Source organism: Diabrotica undecimpunctata, chromosome 3 (genome assembly GCF_040954645.1).
Source record: "Diabrotica undecimpunctata isolate CICGRU chromosome 3, icDiaUnde3, whole genome shotgun sequence".
NCBI classification, from domain to species: domain Eukaryota; kingdom Metazoa; phylum Arthropoda; class Insecta; order Coleoptera; family Chrysomelidae; genus Diabrotica; species Diabrotica undecimpunctata.
Window position 1 is genome coordinate 51,437,115 of NC_092805.1, and position 26,050 is coordinate 51,463,164.

Consider the following 26,050-nt stretch of genomic DNA (forward strand, 5'->3'; position numbering starts at 1 on the left):
AAAGTTTTTCAAATGTTTCCTAAAATCATTGTTCTTTTTTTAACACTGCACTTTATCCTTCAATATTAGTATTGCATATATAGTGCCGAGATTTCCTTTTACCGGTTCCTAATATTTCTTGTTCTCCTTACATTCTTCGCAACGCTTTCCAATTTTTAATACAGTTTTTCATTGGTATAAATAATATTCCACGGTAAGATCATCTCCCGAAATTCTGTAGATCTTTATTTAGGGAGACTTGCGATTTATTTGAGACAATTATCTCTTCTTTTTGTTTTGCATCAAATATAAATACTTTTATATAATCGGTAAGATGGTTTCGAAACAAATTCAGATTTCTGCTTTAATCTGAACGTTCTATAAATGCAAGGTATAACAGACGTTGATAAAGATGTTAATAGAGACATGGGGAATCTAAAATTTGCATTCCACGACATGTCTATCAACTAAGCAGAAATCTTTAACGAATTTGTTTCCTGTACTCATACAGAGTAGATCCGAATAAAATGAAAAAGACAGCAAATATTTGATTTCACGTACAAAGCGTCTATGTATCTGTTGATACGTATTTCGACTTAATAAGTCTCATCAGAACAGTTATTCATAGCCGTTCTTAACGTGAAAAATAATCTTCTCTGTCTTTTAGGAAGCAACAATAAAATGGCTTCGTTATGGACGCAATAGCGACATCTGATAGAAAAATCGGTAAGATAGTTTCGAAACAAATTCAGATTTCTGCTTTAATCTGAACCTTCTATAAATGCAAGGTATAACAGACGTTGATAAAGATGTTAATAGTGACATGGGGAATCTAAAATTTGCATTCCACGACATGTTTATCAACTAAGCAGAAATCGTTAACGAATTTGTTTCTTTTTCATTTTATTCGGATCTACTCTGTATGAGTACAAGAGATGAAAATAAATAATCAACCACGAAAACCTGTGGTCCTCAAATTGACAAACTTATATAGGTACAATCCCAATAACTTGGCATCTTTTGTAGACTCATGACTATATTTACTCCCAAAAATATTTCCAACTCATCACGACATGTCGTAGGTAAAACATTGCAGTTACCATTATTTTTCTAGAGCGCATACAAATTCGTTTGAAAAACAATTTCTCTCATTAAAAAAAAATGTTGAAAATATTTCATTTAAGAGTTTTAACATCTGAAATATTTTATCCAGTATCTTCTAAAAGGAAATTTAACGCTATTACAAGTAAGGAATCGTTTGTCTCCCCTTGCATTTAAGTATTGTAATCTTAAAAAGAGCGATGTATCATTCATAATCATCACTTTCAAATTCAGTGACATGTAGTTGCTTTCATCAATAGCTCATCATCTTCAGTTTTCTCGTCTTTAAATTCTGAATTGGTGGATATCTTCTAGAAGGACATTTATTTCATTTTGGGTCGTATTTTCTTATTATTCTGTAGTTTACATTTTTGCGTGGCTAAAAACCAACTTTGTTCTGTATTTTACTGAATATTTTATAAATAGATCGCAATAAATTTTATCCCCCAAAAAATAAAACGGTTGTATGTCCGGTGGTTAGTAAGAAAGACCATGTTTTATAATGTGTAAATAAAAGCAATTATTATTACAAATATGAGATTTATGCTATATACTTTTTATCACTATAATAACTCATCTGATGTTTTTTTATTTCATTTAATTTAGTTTAACAAATTCACAAATAATTTACGGATTTAAGACCATACAGTTTTATATATCTATGTGCGACAGATGCGACAGAGAAACCTGACGCAAAGCAGTCCCTGTATCTCTTTCTAATGGGCCGGGTTTAGCGCCACGTGACCTCTAAACGACCAATGCGAAAGAGAATATGCATCATACGCTTGCCAAAAATCTTTTCAGCAATATTAATGAAGTGTGTAGCTTAAAACGTTTCAAACCTGATGGCCTAATAAGTACCTAGAATTCTATATATTTAAAGAAAATCATTTGTATTTCTAATTTTTAGTAATAGTTTTATTACTTGTTATAAGTTAGTGACTTACTATTTGGTAAATAACGTAAGGAGAGGAGAAATGGATTAATTTTATAGTCCAGAAAACTGACACCACAGATACAAACAAAGCAGAACATTCTACATGTCATGTACAGAAACAGACTAAAACTGATAATGTTATATTTGGGCGGAATGGAATTATAATGAAATAAACAAAGTGTTTAAATTTTTCGAATGCATCTTACTGATCTTACCCGATTTTCGCGCGTTGTAGCGAAAATGCAAAAAAGAATAAATGAATAAGCTAAGTTTTTAATAGTGTAGCAAAAACCAGAAGCTAATTTAAACATATATACAGTACATTACAGAGACATAAAACATTCCATGGACGAAAACAGTGAGGTTACCAGTTATCAGTAAGCTATAATCTAAAGACGAGTAGAACGATAGCCGAATTCGGTGTTGGCGGTGATGCCAGATTTAAAAAAATGCCACCCCGAGAATAAAAATATAAATTCAGGTACGTGGACATACTTTCGAGTGGTTGAAACGGATGTGTCCATTTTAACGCTATGTAACAAAATAGACAGCGACGATTATAGCACGGAAGATAAGACAAGGGAAAGAGAAGGTGATTCGTACGACGAGGAATGTAGCAGAAGTAAAAAAAAACTATAGATCGCCCGGAAAGGATAAGAAATTGGAAAAAATACTAAAAAATTTAAATATGCTAACAATAAAAATAAAAGACCTACGAGAAGAGCAAAGAGAGTATGGAACTGAAATAAAGAAACTCAACCAGGAAAATGAAAAGCTGAAATAGGAAAATGGAGAAACCAAACAAAAGGTGAAAGAATTGGAAATTCTTCTTGTAAAAATTAATACAAAGATAAAGAGAAATAAAAAGAATGCCAAAAAATAGCAGAAGCAATTAATAAATTTAACAAATAATAGTGATAGTAGCAGACAAGAATACAGAAAATTGAGGAGAACTATAAAGAAAACATGCAAAAACTAAAAAAGAAAATATAATGTTAAGATCATTTTACGAAGAAACAAGAAAAAAGAGGATATCAGAAAAATAACCTATTTATGAAGAATAAGTAAGAGACATTCGATAAATAAACCAGGGAAAATAATGAGAAATTGCCAAACTTAGTTTATATACCTGATAAACAAAAACAAAGAATAAAGGAAAACTTTAAGATTAAATACTAGTAAAAAGACCTACAAAGGAAGAAAGAGAAAACGAAATAAAGGGACTAAAAAATGATAAAAACTCAGGAATAACATAATATCAGCGAAAGTTATAAAAGCAGGAGGAGAAAGGCTACATAAAGAGATACATAACGTGATAAAAAGCACATGAGAAGCAGAAAAAATTCCAAGAGAGCCAGGATATGCCCAATACACACAAATGGTGACAAACTGAAATGTAAAAACTATAGAGCCATCCTGCTACTAGTGATTTACACGTTTACAAGTTTTCACGGAAAAGCTAAGTCAATACACGGAAAAGATATTGGGCAATTATCAGGCAGGATTTAGAACATATAGGTCGACGACAGGCCAAATATTTGCGCTAAAAGAAATACAGACTACGTGTTACGAACATAAAACAGCAGTATATGTCCTGTTCGTCAACTTTAAGCAAGTCTACGATAGGGTAAAGAGAAAACAGATGTACGAACCAATAAAAGAGTTGAGCCTACCAAGTAAAATCGTTAGGATGGTGAAAATGACTATATATGGACAACATCACAAACAAAATAGCATGGAAGGGTCATAAATCAACGACACTCTTTAATCTGATACTAGAGTGTTATACATAAATACTTATATAACATTCGGATATGATCTATCGCTAATAATAACAAATAAGAGAAAACTAAAAAGATTCATAAACAATATAATTAAAGAAGCAAAAAATTTGGGCTTCTAATAAACAAAGAAAAGACAAAATACATTGTAATGGGAGAGTCAAATAAAGAAAAGAAGAAAGGGACATGAGGAAGGGGATATAAAAGCAAGAATAGCAAAATGAAACAAAAGTATGGATCATTACGATCATTAATGAAATCCAAATAAGTCTCAGGAAAAATAAAAATTAGAGTCTACAAACCAACAGTTAACAGATCTTCAGAAAAAACAGAAATAGACTTTTCGAATGGAAGAGGAAAATACAAAGAGAACTATGTATATAAAGGTTAGAAAATAGATGGTAAATGGAGAAGAAGGAACAATAAAAAATAATGACGGTAATGAAAGCACAGAGAATAAGATATTTAGCACACATTGGAAGAATGGAAGGAAAGAATGTTTAAAATGGTACTATCACGAAAGCCAGTACAAAAAAGAAGAAAAGGTAAACCAAGAAGAAGATTTAAGTACAGCGTATATAAAGATTTACAAACAAGTAATATTGAGAATTGGAAAGAAAAAGTATTGGATGATTGGGCAGACATCAATAAATGAAAGTGGTAAAGAAATATATTGAAAGTTTATAAGAAATTTTAAATGCATTTTATATAAATAAATGTAAATGGTAATTGTAATAGAAAAATAAACTTTTCAGTCCTATTCTTTCAAGGCCTGTTCAGCTTTATAAATAAATAAATAAGAATTATAATGTGAGTTAATGAAAAAATATTACATGCGTTGTTGTCTTAATACATATTGCCTTAGTAACATCAAATTACCAAACTTATAAAATATAATTTTAGATTTTACCTTTTATAAAATAGCTTTAGGTTAAACGTGTTTCAAACAATGCCGCTACAGCTTATTTGCTAACAAAAAACCTCTTGTTTTAGTTTAGATGTTTGACAATCACAATTATTTTTCACTTTTTCCCTAAAATAATGGTAATTCATAAACTATTTCTAAAATAATAAGTATTAATTAGAGATCTTTTTATTAATATACATAACATCGATAGTGAATTACAAACACAAGCATTACCCTGTACAATTAATTTAACGTTATATAACTGCCTTGCTTGAATCATCTGTTGATTTCGCGTGATATATTTTTATTCAGTATCTATTACAGGTCCCTGTCGATTTATTCTTAGCCCTGCCAATTCATTCCGATCAACAACTAAAATAACGACGCGACTATTTATGGAAGCATACCTAACAACATGTCTATTTCTAATTGTTTCAGACCCCGTTTGGACCAAGCAGTTTCGCCGATCTGCTGAATGCTCCGTTTTCGGATGATCCGACTTCAACCGTAACTTCTGAAGAACTTAATCCTTTTGCCGACGTAGCTCTCCATTCTCAACCTTCTTCTCCTCTGCCGTTGCCGAGTTTTCAAGAAACGTATTCTGTTCGATATCAGTCGCCATTTAAAATGGATGAAGAATGTTTTAACATATCGTATCAGCAACATCCGCATCACTACGATTATTCACAGCAGCAATACACAGCTGCTAGTCCGTACTATCCACCTCCTCCGAGCTTTGATGCTCATATTAGCCAAGAATCCTACTCCCTTCCAGTGTACCCATCGTCAGAACTACACATTACTACGTCACTAAGTTCCAAGTCACGTAGAGCGTCCTTACCTTTGCAAAGGTCAGAGTCAACTAGCAGTAGTGAAAGTCCAAAATTAAGAATAGGTCCTGCGCCTTCTACGTGCTCTTCAGCGTCTAGTAGTCCTGGCGGGATACCCGAACAGATAGCAGTGAAAGGACCGACACCCCCATCTCCATCTCAATTATGTGCCGTTTGTGGAGATACCGCAGCTTGCCAACATTATGGTGTACGAACATGTGAAGGATGCAAAGGATTTTTCAAGAGAACGGTCCAAAAAGGATCAAAATATGTGTGTTTAGCTGACAAAGCGTGTCCAGTTGATAAAAGACGAAGAAATAGGTGCCAGTTTTGTAGATTTCAGAAGTGTCTTGCTGTAGGAATGGTGAAGGAAGTAGTACGTACTGATTCTTTAAAAGGTAGAAGAGGAAGACTACCATCAAAACCAAAAAGTCCACAAGAATCACCTCCGAGTCCGCCCGTTTCTTTGATAACTGCTTTAGTCCGAGCCCATGTAGATACAACTCCAGATTTAGCTAATTTAGACTATTCTCAATATCTAGAACCAAGTCCAATTGAACCAATAGTGTCAGAAGCTGAAAAAATACAACAATTTTATACCCTTCTAACAACTTCTGTAGACGTTATACGACATTTTGCAGACAAAATTCCTGGATTCCAAGATATCCGCTTAGAAGATAGAGAATTGCTTTTCCAATCCGCTTCTTTAGAATTATTTGTGTTAAGGTTAGCATATCGTACCCATCCAAACGATTCCAAGTTGACATTTTGTAACGGAGTTGTCTTAGATATGCAACAGTGTCATAGGTCGTTTGGTGATTGGTTAAATTCCATTATGGAGTTCTGTGCCGGATTGAATGCCATGGAGATAGACATATCTGCCTTCGCGTGTCTTTGTGCCCTCACATTAATAACAGGTAAGCTTTTTAGGATTTCGTATACACTGCATGGTATTAGATTAAAATTTGTTGTGAGTAAATCTTGATGTGTATTTTGTGATCACATACATAGATGTCGATATTATTAGAGGCTAATAAGTTCTTTAGGTACTTTATTTCTTCCTGCTTTTCTAGAAGATTGTTTATCAGACATAAGAGGCACCTTGCATTTATTATGTGTATTATTAAAATTTTTGTAAGAGTAAAGTATCTTTACTAAGTATTTCTCACTCACTTTCTTTCTTGAGAATGAGAATATTATTTCCCTTCGGGTATTCTTCTATTTAGGAATGTGGCCGAAAAAGTTATACCTACTGTAATTGTTTATCTTTTTTATTTTTTCTTCTCTTCTAGCTCACAAAAACATATGCATACTACAGTATAATGTAGTTTGTCTCATGAAATTTGTATTTTAGTTGGTTTCTAGACTTTTTACGATTTTTGTCAGATTCCACGTCTAAGTCATTCTTCTTCTTTTGGTGCCTATTCGTTTCGAATATTGGCGATCATTCCGGCTATAATTATTTTATTAACTAAGGCTTTAAATAGATTAGTTGTTGTTGTGGAGAACCATTTCCTCAGGTTTTTTAACCATGATATTCTTCTTCCCCCAATTCCTCTCTTTCCGAATACTTTGCCCTGAAAGATTATTTTCAGTAATCTATATTTAATGCCGTTTCTCATTATGCGTCCGAGATATTCTAACTTTCTCCTTTTAATCGTATACATCACTTCTCTTTCTTTCCCCATTCTTCGTAGTACAGTCTCGTTGATTATCTTGTCCGTCCATGATCCATGATATTCTCAGGATTCTTCTGTATAGCGACATCTCGAAGGCTTCAAGTTTTTTTTCCATTGCTTCGGTGAGTGTCTAGGATTCAACTCCGTAGTATAATATCGAGAAGATATAACATCGTAGGAGCCTTACTTTTATATCCAGATTAAGGTTGTGGCTTTTAAGGTTTGGCCATGTTGTTGGATGCACTCCTAGTCTTCTCTATGACATTTTACTTCTTGTGAGTGATCCCATTGTTCGTTTACTACTGTTCCAAGATAGGTAAACTGTTTTACCTATCTTGGTCGGTCCACTGGTGTATTCTTAATAAGAAGTTGCACGTCTCTAATTTTATTTTTGCTGATGATTATAAATTTAGTTTTTGATATGTTTACTTGTAGTCCAAATCTTTTACTTACTTCATTTACTTTGTTTATTAGTTGCCGTAAACTGTTTAAACTGTCTGCAAAAATAACGGTGTCATCTGCATAGCGGATGTTGTTTAGGCGTTCTCCATATAAAGGGATTCCATGTTTGCAATTTTCAAAGGCTTTACTAAATATTTCCTCTGAATATAGGTTAATATAGGTGAAAGTATAGATCCTTGTCTAACGCCCCGCAGAATCTGAATTGCTTCCGTCGGCTCATCTCCAAGATTTGTTCTTATTGTGGCTGATTGGTTCCAGTATAAATTTTGTGTTATACGCCGGTCTTTATCATCTATTTGGGCTTTTGTTAGAACATCCATCATTTTTCGGTGTTGAACTGTGTCAAATGCTTTTTGGTAGTCTACAAAGCAGGTGTAGATATTGCAAGTCATATCTCTGCATCTTTGGAATAATAGCTGTAGACTAAACAGTACGTTTTTCGTACCTACGTCTTTTATGAATCCAAACTCTGTGTCTTGTATTCTCTCTTCACATAGCTTGTATATATTGCGATGTATAATTTTAAGAAAAAGTTAGACTTATTAGCCTATATTCTCCCCACTTTTTCGCTCCATGTTTCTTTGGTAACGTAATAAATTCTAAAACTAGCCAATCTTTTGGAATATTGCCTGTATCATAGATATTATTGAAGATTTTACATAGTATTCTTAAAGATTCATCATCAAGAAGTTTAAGAAATTCAGACTGTACTCCGTCTGGTCCTTTAGCTCTCCCTTCTTTTAGTGATATTATGGCTGCTGTTATTTCTGCCACTAGTATAGGTGGTCCTGTTTCCGTAGGTATTGGGGACTGGTTATCCCTCTCATCAAAAAATAAATTTCGTATGTAATTTTCCAGGTATTATCAATACTTTCTTTGTCCACGATGACCTCTCCGTTGTCATTAACAAGTTTACTTGCTCTTCTGTTTTTACATTTGCCTGTAATTTCTCTTACCTTTTTATGCACGTTGAAGTCATCGTATTTACTTTATAAAATTTCGATTTCTTTGCATTTTTTCTCCAGTTCTTTCTGTTTGGCTTCTCTGATCTTTCTCTGTATATCTCGTTGTAATGTTTTATACATGGAGTTATTGTTCTTGTTTTTCCTTTTTTCTTCCATCAGCTGCAGAATCTCTGTCGGCATCAATTCTTATTCTTACCTTCTTCGTTCTTCATAAAATTGTCTTTAATGACGTCTATCGTTTTATTAAAGGATTTTATCTTCTCTTCTGTGCTTTCCGTTGTATTATCGATTTCTTTGAATTTTCTATTTATTGTTTTGCTGACTATTTTTTTTACTTCACTACATTTCAGTTTTCTCATGTCATGTTTTTTTACAGTTTTTCCGCGTGTTTTCTTTAAATTGGTTCTATACACGCCCACTAAAGGATTGTGGTCAGATTGAATATCAGCGCCTGGGTAGGTTTTAACACTGTTGAAATTATTTCGATATCTTTTGTTAACAAGTATATAGTCTATTTGGTTTCTTATAATAACGTCTTCTCCGTTGTCTCTAGGTGATTTCCACGTATACAGGCGTCTAGGTGGTAGTTTGTTAAATGTGTTTAGTACGATTAAGTCATGTTCAGCTGCAAAGATACTGATTGTTTCTCGTTGATTTCTCTTTCCTAATCCATAAGAACCAATATGTTGCCCTTCTTTTCTGTTACCTATTTTAGCATTAAAATCTCCCATGACTATAAGGAGTTTATGTCTCGGTGTATATATATATATATATATATATATATATATATATATATATATATATATATATATATATATATATATATAATAAGGTTGCTTATTTGTTTGTAAAATTCTGATATTTCCCCATCACTGTGGTCTGCTCTGGGTGCGTAGACTTATATAATGTTAGTGTTCATCGGTAACGTATTTATTTGTAACAAGTGGATTCTATCGTTCACTGGTATGAAGTTGTTGATATGTTTGGCTACACTTTTATGTGTCATAATTCCGACTCCATTTTCATATTTACTATTTTCTGATCCTGAATAGTATACTCTGTATTCTTCTATGTCACAATAATTTGAGTCAGGCCACCTCATTTCGCTTGTGTCCATTATTGCTATTTTCATGCGTTCCACTTTTTAATCGCGCATTGCATTTTTCCTGATTGAGCCATAGCTCTAACGTTCCAAGTGAATATTCTCTTCAGACAATTCGTGTGAATTTTTCTTATAGTTTTGCAATTTATGCAAGACGTACATTCCAAAGAAACGTAATATTGATGTATTTAATGTTGTTTTTTTTTAATAATTTCATCAATTTGTAATTTTGACTAATTACATCTGTATCTCTTAATTGTAGAACGTCATGGGCTAAAAGATCCTCATAAAGTAGAGCAGCTCCAGATGAAGATAATATCTTCGTTGAGAGATCACGTGACCTACAACGCAGAAGCACAAAGAAAATCGCACTACTTCAGTCGACTATTGGGAAAGTTACCCGAACTCAGATCTCTCAGCGTACAAGGATTGCAAAGGATATTCTATTTGAAATTGGAAGACTTGGTACCGGCCCCACCATTAATAGAAAAAATGTTTGTGGCTAGTTTACCTTTCTAAAGGTATATCATTTTTTATATACCTGTATATTTTTCTGAAAAAAACGTGATAAAATTGTCTATGTGATTTGTTGTTAGTAATTTAAGATTTTATTTTTATTTTTTTGACGAAATGTTCTGTTGACTTTTTTCTTGTTCTCAAAGAATGCGAGATATGTTCTTCTGGTTGACATTTGTTTATTAAATGAATTTAAACACGGTAACGTTAAGCTTAATCGAAAAACAGAAATAATTAAGTCATTTGGTTCATTAAGTACAATTTTATTCACAAATTATCATAAGACTTTTGTTAGCAATAGAAATTATTTTGGGGAATTTTAAATATGAGTATAGCGAAATTGGAGAAAAAGAGAGTGAAACGGAGCAAAATAAGATAGACTGACATGCACACTCTAAGCACAGTATCAGTACAAAATTCAGATAAGACCTTACACGTCTCCAGTATTATTTAATTTCTATACACATCGCATTATTACTGAGGGTTTAAAAATGCAGTAATGGATTTCTTACAATATTATAAGAATTTAAATTGCTACCTAAGCATACAAAAATCATCTGAGACTATGGTAAAACTAGCCTGTTTAAATAATTTTGTTTCTAAGATCTATTGGATATAAAAATATACACAGTAAACGTAATATGGATTACTGATTTATAATTGTTATTACACTTATTCGCAAATATTTAATTTTTTTTTTATTTAAAAATAAAACAAATTGCAAGTGAGTAATTTTAATACGAGAACACATTATAATCATAGGTAATATTCTTTACTTCTGCTCTGCTCTACATAATATGTATCGTTACATAGAAAGATGACAGACACATCCGTCAAATGATGTTTTCAACATTTCCTTACATGCTCTTGTAGGTCAGTCCACACTATTTGCCATAAATTAGCGTCATCGTAGTTATGGTTAATACTGTAAAATATTTTACACAGTTATTAATTTTTCGGCTCTGAATAAGAACGATATTCCAGTGAATGAGTGAAAATTGTGAGTGTTAAATAGAAAGAATAACAACTTGTGTTCGTACAGATGCAGTTGTAAGTAGTTCTTCTTTATACTGTTTATTGCAACATAAACTAACAGAAAAATTCCAAGGTAAAACAAGGTGATAAATAATATTTTGATATATCCAGGATTGGTAGTTGAGAACAATGGGTAAATATGTTTAGATGTGTGCTGTAGAGTAGAAGATGTCGAGTGATATATTAAAAGATGAAATTTGGCAGTCAAATTTCAATTAAACTTAAATTTATAGGACCACTGTAAAACCAATTATGATATTCGTCTGCATTTTAGATCGTTAAAAACAAAAAAGTAAAAACAAATGTATGTTGAAGGAATGGAAATGCTTAAACTAAATACACAATAAAGATTCACTAGGAGTAAACAATCCAATACATTATCATTGGATGTCTCTCCTTCACGTCCAAAACCTGTAACACATTTACTTAATACTCTGTAATGATGTAGATTGTAAATAAACATAATTATATAAAAAAAATATATTTATTTTAACTACAGCCATCCATTTTGATTTTTTGGTGTTAATATTTACACCCCATCTGCCTTATGCACTCTATACAGCAGTATTTGCAAGTCCTCCATGGTTTCTGCGACGACTGCAGTGTTATCGGCATATATTATGTTGTCATCTCACCTCTTATTTTTATATCTTCTGTCCTACTATGTAGGGCCTCGCCAAATATGTTGTCTGAATACTGGTTGAATAGCAGGGGTGACAGAACACAACCTTGTCTTATACCACACCTTATTGGTATTTTATCTGTAACTCCTTCGTCTACTCTGATTGCCACTGTTTGATTGTAGCATAAGTTTACTAAAAGGCTCATCTCGTGGTTGTCTACACTGAATGATTTCAGACATTGGAAGAGTTCTGTGTATTCGACTAAGTAAGCTAAACCATTTAAAATGAAAAAAAAAACGAAATTATTTCTTTTCCTATGCAAATAACGTAGTTCTATTAGCTGACAACGAAAACAAACTGCAACGACTTTTACACCAATCTAATAGAACATCCAAATCTTTCAGCATTATGATCTCCAGTCTTAAATCAAAATGGATGACAATACGAAAAACACTTTTGTCATGTAGATTATCGGGCTTTGGCGATGTTGAAAAGAAAGCAATAGAACCACATCTTTAAAACTTTTGTTTGTCTAATTAAATCGATCAATAAATAGACAGTATAACTTTGTAAAAACAAAAGTATTTTAGTTACATGCAAATCCCCAAACAGTTAAAAATCTTCGACGGTTAATATATCCAAATTACATTTGACATTTGATAAAGATTTGATTTTACGTCCTTGATCAAAATATATCTTTATTAGAGTAAAGGTCCTTTTATCAAATATTGCATTATGTTTACAGTGTTAATTACTAAAAAAGCTTTTAGGGAAATTTTTAGTTAAACTCATAATATTATGAATTTTTTATTTATCAAACTACACAAATAAATACACAATGTTTTAAATAATATTTCGAAACGTAATAGTTTATTCAAATTAATATTCCTCGTAAATAAACACAGATTGTGCAACCAGAAGAACTTTTTATTAGGAAATGACAAAATCATTTTGGGAACAATTTTCAATGGCAGAAAATATATTAGGCACAAATTTAGGTCAACTGCATTTCGTCAACTTTATCCTGTTCCTTTAAATATTAGTAATATTATGTTTACCTAAATATAGTAAAGCAAGCATATAATGCAGCTGTATATCAAGAGCTATAGACAACTATAGCACTTTAATAGCGGTTTAATATATTAATATTATAATATAATATTTTTACAACTCTGTTTCAACAGACTTTTTACATTATATACTAAAATTAAGATGATACTCACATCATTATGAAGATGATACTACATTTTCTTTATCATGACACCAAAAGTATCACCTTTTAAAATTTTCAACAGCAACTAATCAAATTGTGTATCGTTTCTTCTAATTCCTGATTTTTTGGCTTTCTTGATTCATTAAAGATAGACAAGATCTGTGTACGTTGGTCATATACAACCAGGTGTCAGGCATTATATTATGTTCCCAACATTTTTAATTTAGATTTAAATTAGCTATTTCAAACAGTAATTGATAATCAACCAGGAAATAATAATAAGTAGGGTCAAAGAGGAATTACGGAATACTTATACAGAAAGAGAGTATCAAAGAAGATTGCTGAGAATGAAATCCTAGAAAACGATAACATCCAGGAAAACTGGAAAAAGCTTAAAAATAATATTATAATTAACGCAGCAACAAAATCATCTGGAAAGAGGAATGTAACGAACACCAACTTATCAAAAAAGAGAATTCCATGAATAAGACAACAAGTGGAGACAAAATGTGAAGAAAAGAAGAAAATCTTTTCTTAATACAGAACACGACAACTACAACAGGCATCGAGTACTTTCGATCCCTACTTGCTAAAGGTAACGATAATGAACCACCAAGATCAGAAGTGACGACAAGTGTAGAAATAAACATTTAGGGGGGTGACCTAAAGGAAGCATTAAGGAATAATACAGAATATTACTATAAAAGGACAGAATACCGAATGAACTCCAAAAGTACGGAGGACCAGATCTCACCAAACTGTTTTAGGTCGGGAAGATCATGCACCGACGCTATATTTATGAAACAAGTGCAAGAGAAATCATTAGAATACAACAAACTGGCATATTTATGTTTCATCATCCTAAAAAAGGCATTTGACAGGGCCAAATTAAAGGACGTTGTCCATTTATTTTACGTAAGAGAGATACCTCTAGGAATAATCAAAACGATCAAAGATATCTACCAGAATAACACAGTAAAAGTAAAAGCAGAAGAAGAACTAACTGAAGAAAAACAATTTGGTGATGGATGAAATAATAAAAAAAGTAAGAACTAAAAAAGATACCAAATGGGAGAAAAACAACATAAAGTAATCTGCTGTGCACACGACGCAATGCTAATCGTAAAAATACGGAAAAAAGTTATCTTTTTAAGGATCTTATTTGGAAATTAGTTGTCCTCTATTGAAAGAGAATCGATATCAAATACTGTAAATGATCATGAACTATTGTAATTGCCAACATGAAATATAAATAAGAAGCCATGTAAGCATTGTGTAACTCTTCTCTGTGTGTTAGGGAATAGTAGCACGATAGTAATAATTCTGTATAATTTAATGTCATTATTTTGTTTCCTTGGTTTGATGTTATAATCACTACTTTATATAAAAACAAATTTAAAGCTAAAGATAAAATTATCAATATAGTAACAAATTCTTCTACATAACATTAAGAGAGTTGTAAAAATATTTTGATTTACTTCTTTTGATATTTACTGATATATTTTTGTTGGAGATCCTTTAGTAAGTTTTTTAACCAACTATAGTTGATTTTATCTCTTGAAATAAACGCCAGATATTTTAGATATACAACAAATATTTTTGAAAAATATAGTTTAATCAATTTACTGCCTTAATTAGTTATTTTTGATGTGCATAATTTAAATATAGATAGATCAAATCTGGAAACAACTTTTGTATACCCGGAATAGAAAGTATCTTATTTCCTTGTCATATGGCGAATAAATTTGGAAAACAAAAGGACCACGAAAGAATTTTAAGCAAATATTTATTTCGTTTTTCTTAAAAGGGGGCAGTAGTTATGATTTGTTAATTAACTATTGGTTGGCAACAGAACGGGGTGAAAAAATTAATACGTCGTTCTCTTTTTAGTTTTTTTTTTTTTTCTTTAATGCTCAACGCTATTTCTGGTCTAATTTAAGTGTCTACATCGTTAAGTTTTTCATATGTCTTAGTTTCTTTTAATTTTTTTATAAACGTTATGGCTCAAACTTTATCTTTGTTTGACACCTGCTTGCATTCCATAGTCTCTTGCTCATAAACCAGCCTTTCTATTTGCGCGACCACAGTCAAAAATTCTTACATACTTTTGATAACATTTATGATTTCCTAATGTACTTCAGTTTGTTTTAGATATATCCGTATATCTTAAATAACCATTTAAGTGCCAAGACTGCATCGTTTTAAATTACTAGTCATCATTCGCTTTGCCTGTGTTTTTCAAATGGCTCTTTCGGAAGACGATCTCCTTCTTTATAGATCTAGGTAGTATTATGTTTTCTTTCTATTATACTGATATTTGTCCTGTTCTCCATGCTTCTCAGGTCAGTTTCAAAATCTTTTTCTCTCTCACGGCTTTAGAATTTAAATTTACGTTTTATCTAATCTATTTTATATAGTTTTTCTACATTAATCTTTCCAAGCGCATTTTAATGCTCTATATTTATGTCAATCATGTTTATTTCAGTTTTTGGGAATCCACCTTCCAGCTAACTGTTTTCCTCTGTTTTCTTCTGTTAATACATTAACCATTCATCAACTAATTTTTTTTTTTAACTTTTAGGTTGAAACTTTTACTCCTCCAGTATTTGTTTCATATTTTATTACATTTATCTGCTTCCTCTATCTTTTTATAAGTGTTTTACCCTATGCCTTAATTTTCTAAAACCTTTGTTAAAGATCTGATCATTTTCCCAAACTTCCAGGTTTAATTTTTGTCTTGCTCTAGTATTTGTTTTTCTAGTTCTAGTATTTCTTCTGTTTATATATGTTTTTTTAGTATATACTTTCCATATACTTTTTATTATTATTTTTTAATATTTGTATTATTTTTTTAACTTCACAAATTTCATTGGCCTTATTGAGTAATACATCACTTATCATTTAATATTTTTCATCTTTTGCTATCTACTATCTCAGACTTATTTGTGTCTAAATTCTTTACATGTTGTTTGCTTATATTTCTTCTTCAACTCTTCATTTTTCTGTATTTTTCCTGTGATGTGTTCCTATATCTACATTATTTACGCTTTGGATGATTTCTACCAAATTCTGAATCTTCTGCATGTAAACTATCAATTTTATTTAATTTTATTATACTCTTAGCGTTTCTCTCAGGTGCTACAATAGCTTGGATCTAAAGCTTGTTTTCATTTAGTGGTAGGTAAATGTTCACAGTTTATCAGCATTCTCTGATGGGGTAAACAAAAATTGTAATCTGTTGTTATTGTCTTTTGGATATTTTATCATGCTTCTACATGAGACATAGTATTCTAATTGATTTTAGATATAAGACGTGACTATTTACCCGTGGTATCAAAAGTAGTTTCCACAAAACGAACATAATCTCTTTGATATATGTACTGATTTTGTAATTGCCATTTTTGTTAAACAAAATTTTTCATAATTTAATATAAATGAATAAGATATTAATTAAGTATATACGTAGTACCTATTAAAAGAATCATAGTTCTATAAGCTTCCTATATTTTCCTAAATGTTACCACCACGTACCCGTGGATTTTTTTTATATCATATGCGATAAACCTAGTCAAGGCACCTTTTTTATAACCTGACAATTTTTTGTTGTTGTTACAAAAAGAAATATATATTTTATTAGTTTTTACTCGTGGAAAAAGTTACCCAAAATATTTAAGTGTAAGTCCTAGAGACCAAAACGTATATGATATTACATATTGTGTTTAATTTTTTCCCATTTCTTGTAATCAGTAGGTATTTACTCGAACTGGAACACTATTTTTTCTACGACATTAGAAATATTTCTTTAAAATACTGTACTGAGTTGTAAAGCAATAATATTCTTTGTATATGACGATTTATGTGTACAATGTTTTACAATATTGACATTATTATAGTGAAAACTAGACAACGCTATTGTGTATTTTCCTTTAAATTGTTGGTGATTTTAGATATACTTTCACAAGATCACAATTTTATACTTTTTTGTATGGATATAAATTATTATATTTTATAATAAGAACAACGTTTAAAATTTCGTGCTAGACTGATGTATGTTAAAGAAACACTTCATTGCAAGTCATCCAATTTTGACGTTGACATTTCATGTTGTTGCACAGAGTTGCCAGATCGACAGATTATAGAATATAGGGGAAAATAAAATAACATTTAAAAGGTTAAAAAGGTCTACATTATTATCAACATAAATTGATTTGTTCAGATATTCAATATAAAAAATTTCAGCAGCAAAAAATAATGAATTAAGTATAACGAAGAATTCGTATTATTAAGTTCAAACAAACTGCTACTTGTCAAAATAATCACAATGACTAATGTTTACTATTTATTAAAGCTCTGGTGATATTTATTAATATATTTTATATAATAAATTTTAAATAAATAATAGCTAATTTGTTACCTATATTTCAAAAACTAGTAATGTGAAGTTCAATATTATAGAGTAAAATACTTTCTTCTTCTTTCTGTAGAGTGATTTAAAAAATATATTTTTAACTTTAAAAATTAGTTTTTCATCTAAAAATTAGTTCAATCAGTTACTATTATCAGTAACCCTTCATTATCACGCTCTCTTTCAAAATATTGAATTAATGAACACCAAAGTTTCTTTTCACAAGTACTGAGTGATTTTGACATTTTGTGATGAAATACAATAGTTAGTTGCTTCTTTACAGTATTTAAGACTATTCTAAATATTCTGGTATTAATAAAAACTACACACAGCAATACTGAAAATAATATCAATAGTTTATCTGCAAACAATTAGCATTTGTAGTGAAGAAATTAAATGTGAATTGGTATCCTATTTTTTCAAGGATATTTTTTGTAAATTATTGTTTTTGAGCATTAAATTTTGTTTTATTTAAAATTAATGTATATAAGTCAAAATGGTTTAAATAATTCTAAAATTATTGTTATGGAATTTCTAAATAGTTGGTTATACTGTGTCGACGAAGAAATAAGTTATTGATGGCGTGCAATGAACTTTTCAGGACATATAATATATCAGTTGTATCGTACACTATAGTATATTACATAAATTTTTACTTATTTTGGATTAGCTATGAAAGTATCGACTTTAATGTGAAACTATATCAAAAGTAAAATGGTAAATTCCCAATGTTTGAGACCATAGCCCAAAATAAACGAAAACACCTTTTTATCGATATCATTCAAGACATTTATTTAGTGGAAGATATAAATAAAAGTTCGTTGATGTAACAAAATTACCAATTTCCCTAATATTTCCAAATTGTAATGAACATTCACTGCTGATCTTCCTCCAGTGTCTCTGCCATTCACCTGCTGCCCCGAATCTGTCAGTTGTTTTTTCGGAAGTCGTCTATGATAAACTGGTCGTAGTGTTGCTGAACATATGCCATTTGATTTTTTATACCCATTTCAGAATTATGGAACTACTTGACCTTTACAAGTTGATACTTGTAAAGATCTAGTGGACTGGTACCATATTTTTTTAATCAGTTGGTAGCATCCATAAGTGTTTGCCGCCTATGATCTAATGCTCGTAATCATGTAAGATATTTGTTTTGATTGTTTTAGGTTCTCTACTACTGCGTTTGCAGCTTAAGTATTAAATGGACGCATTGTACGTTTAACATTTAACTGGCACCTGTTGAGTAAGGAAGCTTACAATGACTGTTAACCAGGTGGAATTCGGGATTTTTATGAACGCGAACAATGCATTTAATACCCCTATGGAAAGCTCTGAACCGAAGTATTTTATAGCTCGTTCTCTTGTAGCAAGTTTTTCAGCTTGATACCAGGAACCCATAGCAGTGTGACACTCTTATGTTCCTTTAGTTTGTCGAATTCTTATCGGCATTCCCACACTAGCCTAGAGTCCACCTATTTTTCGTTTCTCGCAACCATTTTCTACATGTTTTAATCCTGCTCCCAAACATTCTGGTTCGCATATTCGGGTAGCGCGATCCGTTAAGGCCTTTGTGACTATATTTTGTTTTTGGGGGTATTTTGAGTTGTTTTTGATGTAACTTCCGATCTATAAACGAAAATATAAAATAAAAAATTTATATTATTATTATGCTGTTTAATATTTATCCAAAGATGGAGAGAAATGGATGCACTGAAACAAAAATCAAAGAACTAATCCTAAAAGGGAAACAAATAATAGGTGCATTTCAGGTGTTTGAATGCATTTTCTAATGTTAAGGTGATTAAATTTGGTGAAATAGTATTACCTTGTCTAATACCTTTACCAAGGCGTATTTTCTCAGTTTTTGAATCTTCATTTATTTTGATGAAGAATGTGACCTGTTCGTAAATGTTTTTAATTAGTATATTGTGTCTTGAGTCTGTTCGAGCATCCTTAGGGCTGACAAAAAGGACCGAGTTTCAATACTATAGAAAATCTTGTAAGTCAATAAATGCCATGTGTAAAGGTACATTATATTCTGTGGTTTTTTTAATCATTGTTCTAATTGTTTGTAGTACCAAACCTTTTTCTAAATCCCGGTTGGCCAACCGGTTGATATATGTCAAGTATAAATGTGACAACAGGTTTATAGGTTTGTAGTTTATAATATGTGCATTGTCACCATTTTTGTGTAAGAGTATTACGTTGTCGTTTTCACACAGTCTGGTATTCGCTTTTTTGATAGGCACATTTAGCTAGATTTCTGACGCATCTACAACGATGTTGCCGCCCAGTTTTAACATTTCGGACATTATACCTACGAGCCTCGCTGCGAACTTTTTTTGTTTTTTTATTTTATTTAAGGTATGTTTGAATTCCGAGGGAGATATTTTTGACGCTTACAACAGTTCTATAATCTGTGCTGGGTTTTCTTACAGACTGTTTGTATTTCATTAATTATTTGAGTTTTTTCTGTCACCGCATTTCCCAGATATTCTTTAATTTTAGTTATCTTTGATTTCTCTTCAGTTAATTTTGATCTCAGTACTCTCATATTTCTGTTATTTTCAATGGTATGTAATATTTGATGTATAAGCCTGTAAGTCTGACCTTACGCTCTTTTTAATTTTATTGTTGATAGCCTTATAGTCTGGTTGTTTTTTTGACGTTCTTATTCTTTCTTCTTTTAGCTTCAGTGGATCTTATTTCACTTTTGTTTTTCTCCGGTTTTTACTCTTTTTATAGATTTTTCTTGTAATTGATGTTAAGTTATTTATTAATTTTTTTATTTTTCATGTTAAATACTGATCGAGATCCTGGTTTGTTTTTTAGTTCATCTTGATACTCCTTCTGATTATCTATTTCGAGCTGTTGTGAATAGAATAATATGGGTCAATGAGGTCGCCAACATCTTTAGAAGATAGGCACATTTCGAAGAAGAACCTTACCTAACCTAACCTCCCTTAAAGTTTGTTAATCTACGTACATAAGAGATTAATTTAAAAACAAAAGCTCTCACAAACCTAAAGCTCGCCGTACTAAAAACTTTTGCGGGCATAAAGATAAAAAACAAAAGATCACATTACTTTTTTAACCAAATCAGCAAAAACTAAGTAAATAAAATATTATTATCTATTGCATTTTCAACAATTTAAAGGAAAGTTACAAAAACAGCTGCGTGAAAAATATTCCAACAATTATATATACCTAATAGTTATAGTCTGATAACATTTCTTTGCAATTATTAAAATATGCCATTAAAAAAAATAAACATTCACGTTCTCTTTCTAAGGAATACAAAAAATTATACATTTAAAAAATTTAGTTCTCATTCTTAAATTAAAAACGGTATCTCATATTGCTTATATCAAAACATATTTTGCTATAAAAGTTTGCTATTATGAAAAATTAAACGGTGTATATTTTATATGTATAAATTTCTTTTTTTAACTCAAGAAGCTACATTTCCAAAGTCGTTGGATACATATAAATTGATCTAGTAATTGGGGACTTTCATTTGACATTTGCCATAGTTAACACAAATATATTGCTATAGTCCGTTTCACCCCTTTTGGTCGATTTAATTTTGAAAACCACTGAAGTAAGATGGAAGTGTCAATCAACTTACTAATGGCCTACAGAAGTAGATTTTCTAAATTAAAATAATTAATTATAATTGAATTATAAATACGTACAAATAATTGATGTTTATACACCAAGATGCAAGCCAAGATAGAAAATAATCTTCACTGACAACTTGACAAAAACATTAGTAATCCTGAATCAAAATTGTGGTGGGCATTTCTAGAAAATAAAATGTAATTTGTTTGTTTTTTAAATTTGAGGAAAATTTATTTGTTTCATTGGAATATCAAAACGTAGTTATAAACTAGTTACAAATATTGATAATTAGAACAATATAAAAACAGAAAAACAAATTACATACACATATTATTCAGATAACAGTTTAAATTTAAAATGATCAAAAGTATTTTTAATTTAGAAACATCATCGTTAACATGGAATATAATTTGGTTACATTTGTGTTTGAAAATGAAAATCAGTTGTACTCTTCATTGGAACAGACCTCGTCATCTGAATTATCTGCTAGATCTATAATTAAGTAATGTGTTTTTAGTTGTATGTGATAAGCTTTGTCCCATTATCTTGTATAAATTTTTCTATGTGCTTTACACAATTAGCAAAGATTTTAGATATTGCTTCACTTAGAGCATCGTTCCATACTTTTTTGACTGCTTTATCTCCACGTCCATTTTCTCCAATGTGACTATCACATCATATCATCAAATTTCACAAACAAACTCTATTGTATCGTACTGACAGTGATATGGAGGTAGTCATAATACCTGATGCCCCTGTTCTTGCAGTAGTTCGTTTATAACGTACTTGACGTTTTAGTGACAAAGTTTTGCAAGCATCTTTTTCAAAATCCCTGATATCTTGAGTTCCGTACTGTATGTGATACCCCGTGCGTTTTTATAACATTGTTTAAAGATTTCCCTTTATTTTTAACTTTTATTTATGTCGCACTATGAACACTGATTTTTAAAGCATCTGCAAGTCGCTGATGCAAGGTCCTGGTACTGATGGTAGTAAAGGTTCATCGTTTCCTTTATTCCTTTTTAAAATACGCTATGGAATTAAGAGCAAATTGTCGATTTTATCCAAAAATAGTATTTCCAGACTTTTTGTTTTTGTATTAAATTAAAAGTTTCTAAAACTTTCGCTGTAGTTTTACATCTACAAAAAATACTTCATAATCATAATTTTCTGCACGCGTACTGATAAACAGATCGAACGATAATATTAGACAACATACGATACCGCTATTTACTTTAAACTGAAATCCTTCAAAAACTAGCCGTACATGACAGCTACTAGGAATATGAATTAAGTAAAGACTCCATATTGAATATTTTCTATTTACCGTTAAAACTACGTGTATATATGATTACACTCATCGGACCAAATCCGTGAAATGAACTATAGCCATATTATTAAAATTATTTTTAAATTTCTTTAGATAGTTAATCCTTTTTTATTTCCTGAAGAATTTTAATAACCTAAATGCAACATAAATTTGTATGTGTGTGTGTGTGTGTGTGTGTGTGTGTGTGTGTGTGAATTATGAGTTTTTAAATAATAGAATTTGTATCGTAAATCTCATTACTTGCCTCAGTTACTCCGGATTTGAGTAGTAACGTTTGTTTATACCTAACTAGTTTTACATATTGAATCAATCTTCTGATTTCTTTCCTTATTTCTTTTTTGATACTAATCAATTAATTTTAATAATCATATACATTACATGACTGGTAAGTATTCGAGTGTGTTTTGTGTTTTGGAAAATATTTGCCCTGACCCTCTTCAGCTTAGGCTCAATCCCAAAAATTACTTTATTTTCTTTGTTTATTTCTAACTTACAGTTAAACTGAAAAAATTATAATACAGGAAAAGTATTAGCGTTTTGTAAAATATTTTATCTTTATACATTCTAAATTGCAGCGCGCTTATTTTATTTATTATTTTTTTTTTAATTACAGTTGAACTACTAAAATGACATTAGAGAACATGATTTTAAGAACAATCCAATGTAGGAAAGAGTTTTCTAAACTAAAATATTATAATTAAAACTTATAATATTTTCTGCCGTTTTTATTATATAACACCAAAAACAATTTGCTTGTTACAAATAAAATATGGCCAACAATTATTTTTTAACTTGTCGGCAACAAATATTGGAATATTTTTTATGCAGTTCTACCTAAATCAGTGTTTTAAAATATCAGACTTCTATTATGTTTAGATCTGAATAGCACAAATGATTTTGCTAACATTTTTTCTTTTTAATGTTTAAAATAACTAAGCAATAATTTATGTCTATGTTTTTTGGCTTTAAAAGTGAAGTCTCTATAATTGTCAATATTACTAATTTCTACTTACATGTGTTCTTAAAAATAAAATTAAACATGCCATCCACTTTACCTGTTACCAAAATTGGTGCTAGATTTGTATTAACAATATTTTTTCTGCCTTTTCCTATTTGTGTTTACTTGAATGTCCACGCCCTCTTAATGACATGTCACAAACAGCAATGATTGTTCACAACTTAAAATAAAATACTTATGAAGATAAATTTTTTTATTTCAATTAATATTATTTTAATATATACATTTTATCTATTGTTTTAAACCATTCCACACAGAAAAATTCAAAGAGTAGAGGAATATAAAAAATCAAAGAGAACTAAGAAATAATCAAAGAACATATAAATCTCCAAATAGTTTGGTTGAAAAACAAGAAAACAATATCCTTAATTAACAAGAGATGGACAGATTATATCAAAATATTATCTCAAAGGGAAAAAGCTAAACTTCAAATGGAAAATAAAACAACCGAATTATCTATGAAAATAGCAAAGGATAGGAATATAATACGGATCAGATAATAAATTATCCACCGAAATAATAAAGCTAAAATGCTATACTTGACTCTAAGGTAAACATTCTCTTATGAATCTCTTTAACGAATCGCAAATAACAAGGCACATACAAGTGGTGATCACGTATTCAGACTCATAAATAATAGAGAATTTTCTTATGAATATTCCATTTTCTCAAGAGTAATTTACGATAAAATAAAAGAGCAACCAGTCGAAATAAAATGTGGATTCCGGAATAACTGTGGAATCAGATAAGCGTAATTTAGTTTGCAGGTCCTAACTTAAATATTCTGGGCTAAGCAGTTTTTATGTGTTTTATCCATTCTAAAAGAGAGCGTTTGAAAGGATAAGTTACGATAAATCTTTGTAATTAGGTAGAAATTCAAGATCATAGTTTCCTTGATATCAAAAATCTGTGCTGACAGCAGTGAATAAATGTTCTAGTTGACCAAATAGCGGAAGTAGTAGAGAACCTAATACATATGAAGATATCGACAAAAAAAAAACGAAAGTTTTGGCGTTTGAAGGTAACTACCCAATAAGAACAAAAATAGTAATTCATGATCATGATTGAGTTTTTTTTAACTATCTAGATACTCAATTTGTAACCTACATAAATAATTTATTGTGAAAAAAAGAAAGATGGTGCTTTAAAATTGCAGAAAAATGGACCAAGTCTGCGCAAAAACGCGTGTGCAATGACTTAAATAAAATCAGTTTGCAATAACAAAAAAAAATAGAGGAGGATACTACTAATGAATTGCATAATACAATAATTAAATAAAGGATGTAGTTTTTAAATAGAAAAGCTCAACTTGAAAACACGCGATCTCAGCAACCTACTGCTAAAAACACCCAACCAAATAAATTAAAATCGTCGAATGCGGCTCAGCGGTCGCGAATTCAACAAGCTAATACTGCAACTACTTCACAAAACAGTTGTATTTTTTGTGGAGGTGAGCATTATGTTAATTCTTGCAGTAAATTTACATTGTTATCGCCTGTTGAACGTTATAAAGCTGTTAAAAAAGGTGTATGGTGTATTAATTGCTTACGCAAAAACCATCGCGCTTTGCAAAGCACCGCTTCCAATGTAGCATTTGTCGTCAAAAACATATCACCTTGTTGCACTTCGATAACCAAAAATTTTTAAATTCTGATCAAAAACTCATTAATATCACAGTTTCCGGAGTATATTATTTGTCGACTAAAATAAAAAATTCTGCGCATGCCACAATCAAATCGCGTTTTAGAAAATTTCAAAAAACTTTGAAATTGAATTTTGCCACAAATTAGCAAAACAATGCCTTCAATTAAAATAAATCATGCTCAACTCGAAATACCAAAAAATATCGTATAAACTAAACCTGAATTTTGCAAATTAGCAGAAATAGATGCAATTTGGGGGGTCAAATTGTTTTATAAGCTTAGAATAGGTCAGATATCTTTGAAAAATTAGTCTAATGCGGTTCTCTAAAAAACTTAATTCGGATGGATTGTTGTGGGTGAAATAAATAATTCCTTTCGATTGCAAAATACTTCGTGTCATCATTCATTAAATAGTCCAATGTCGGACAACAATTTAACTCGCTTCTGGAAAATAGAACAAATTCCAATCCACAATATTTTGTAACCTGCAAAAAAAGTATGCGAAAAGCACCACCCGGAATATTACTGGTGGATACGTCGTAAGGTAACAAGGTCGTATGAGATATTAAATCATGTCGTATACAAATGATGAAAATGATTAAAAAATCGGATTTTATCTGCCTCATCAAGCAGTATTAAAACAAAAATAGTCTCACAACTAAAACTGGCGTAGTTTTTGACGGCTCTGCAATAAGGTCAACGAAAATATCATGGTCGGTCCCAAGTTGAAGAATGACTTATTCATCAGAGAAAATGTACCGCTAATTTCTCGTACATCCCGATGATCCTATTTATCAAAAAACTTTGTTGCGTAAAAATCCACAAGAACCAATAAAAAAGTTTATTCTTAATATCCTCACGCACGGTAGCGCTCCAACATCTTACTGAAGCAAGAAGCAA

At 30.8% G+C, this 26,050-nt stretch overlaps 1 protein-coding gene across 2 annotated transcripts in view; it reads left to right on the forward strand.

The window, feature by feature from the left end:
• Positions 1-23,672, forward strand: part of Hr38 (Hormone receptor-like in 38) — a 153,205-nt gene extending 129,533 nt beyond the window's left edge. For both annotated transcript variants that reach the window (XM_072525880.1, XM_072525881.1), the window contains 2 exons: positions 5,144-6,452; positions 10,006-23,672. In XM_072525880.1, coding sequence (XP_072381981.1) covers positions 5,144-6,452; positions 10,006-10,262 — 1,566 coding nt within the window. In that variant the 3' untranslated portion in view covers positions 10,263-23,672. The remainder of the gene's footprint in view (positions 1-5,143; positions 6,453-10,005) is intronic.
• Positions 23,673-26,050: the final 2,378 nt, after the last annotated feature.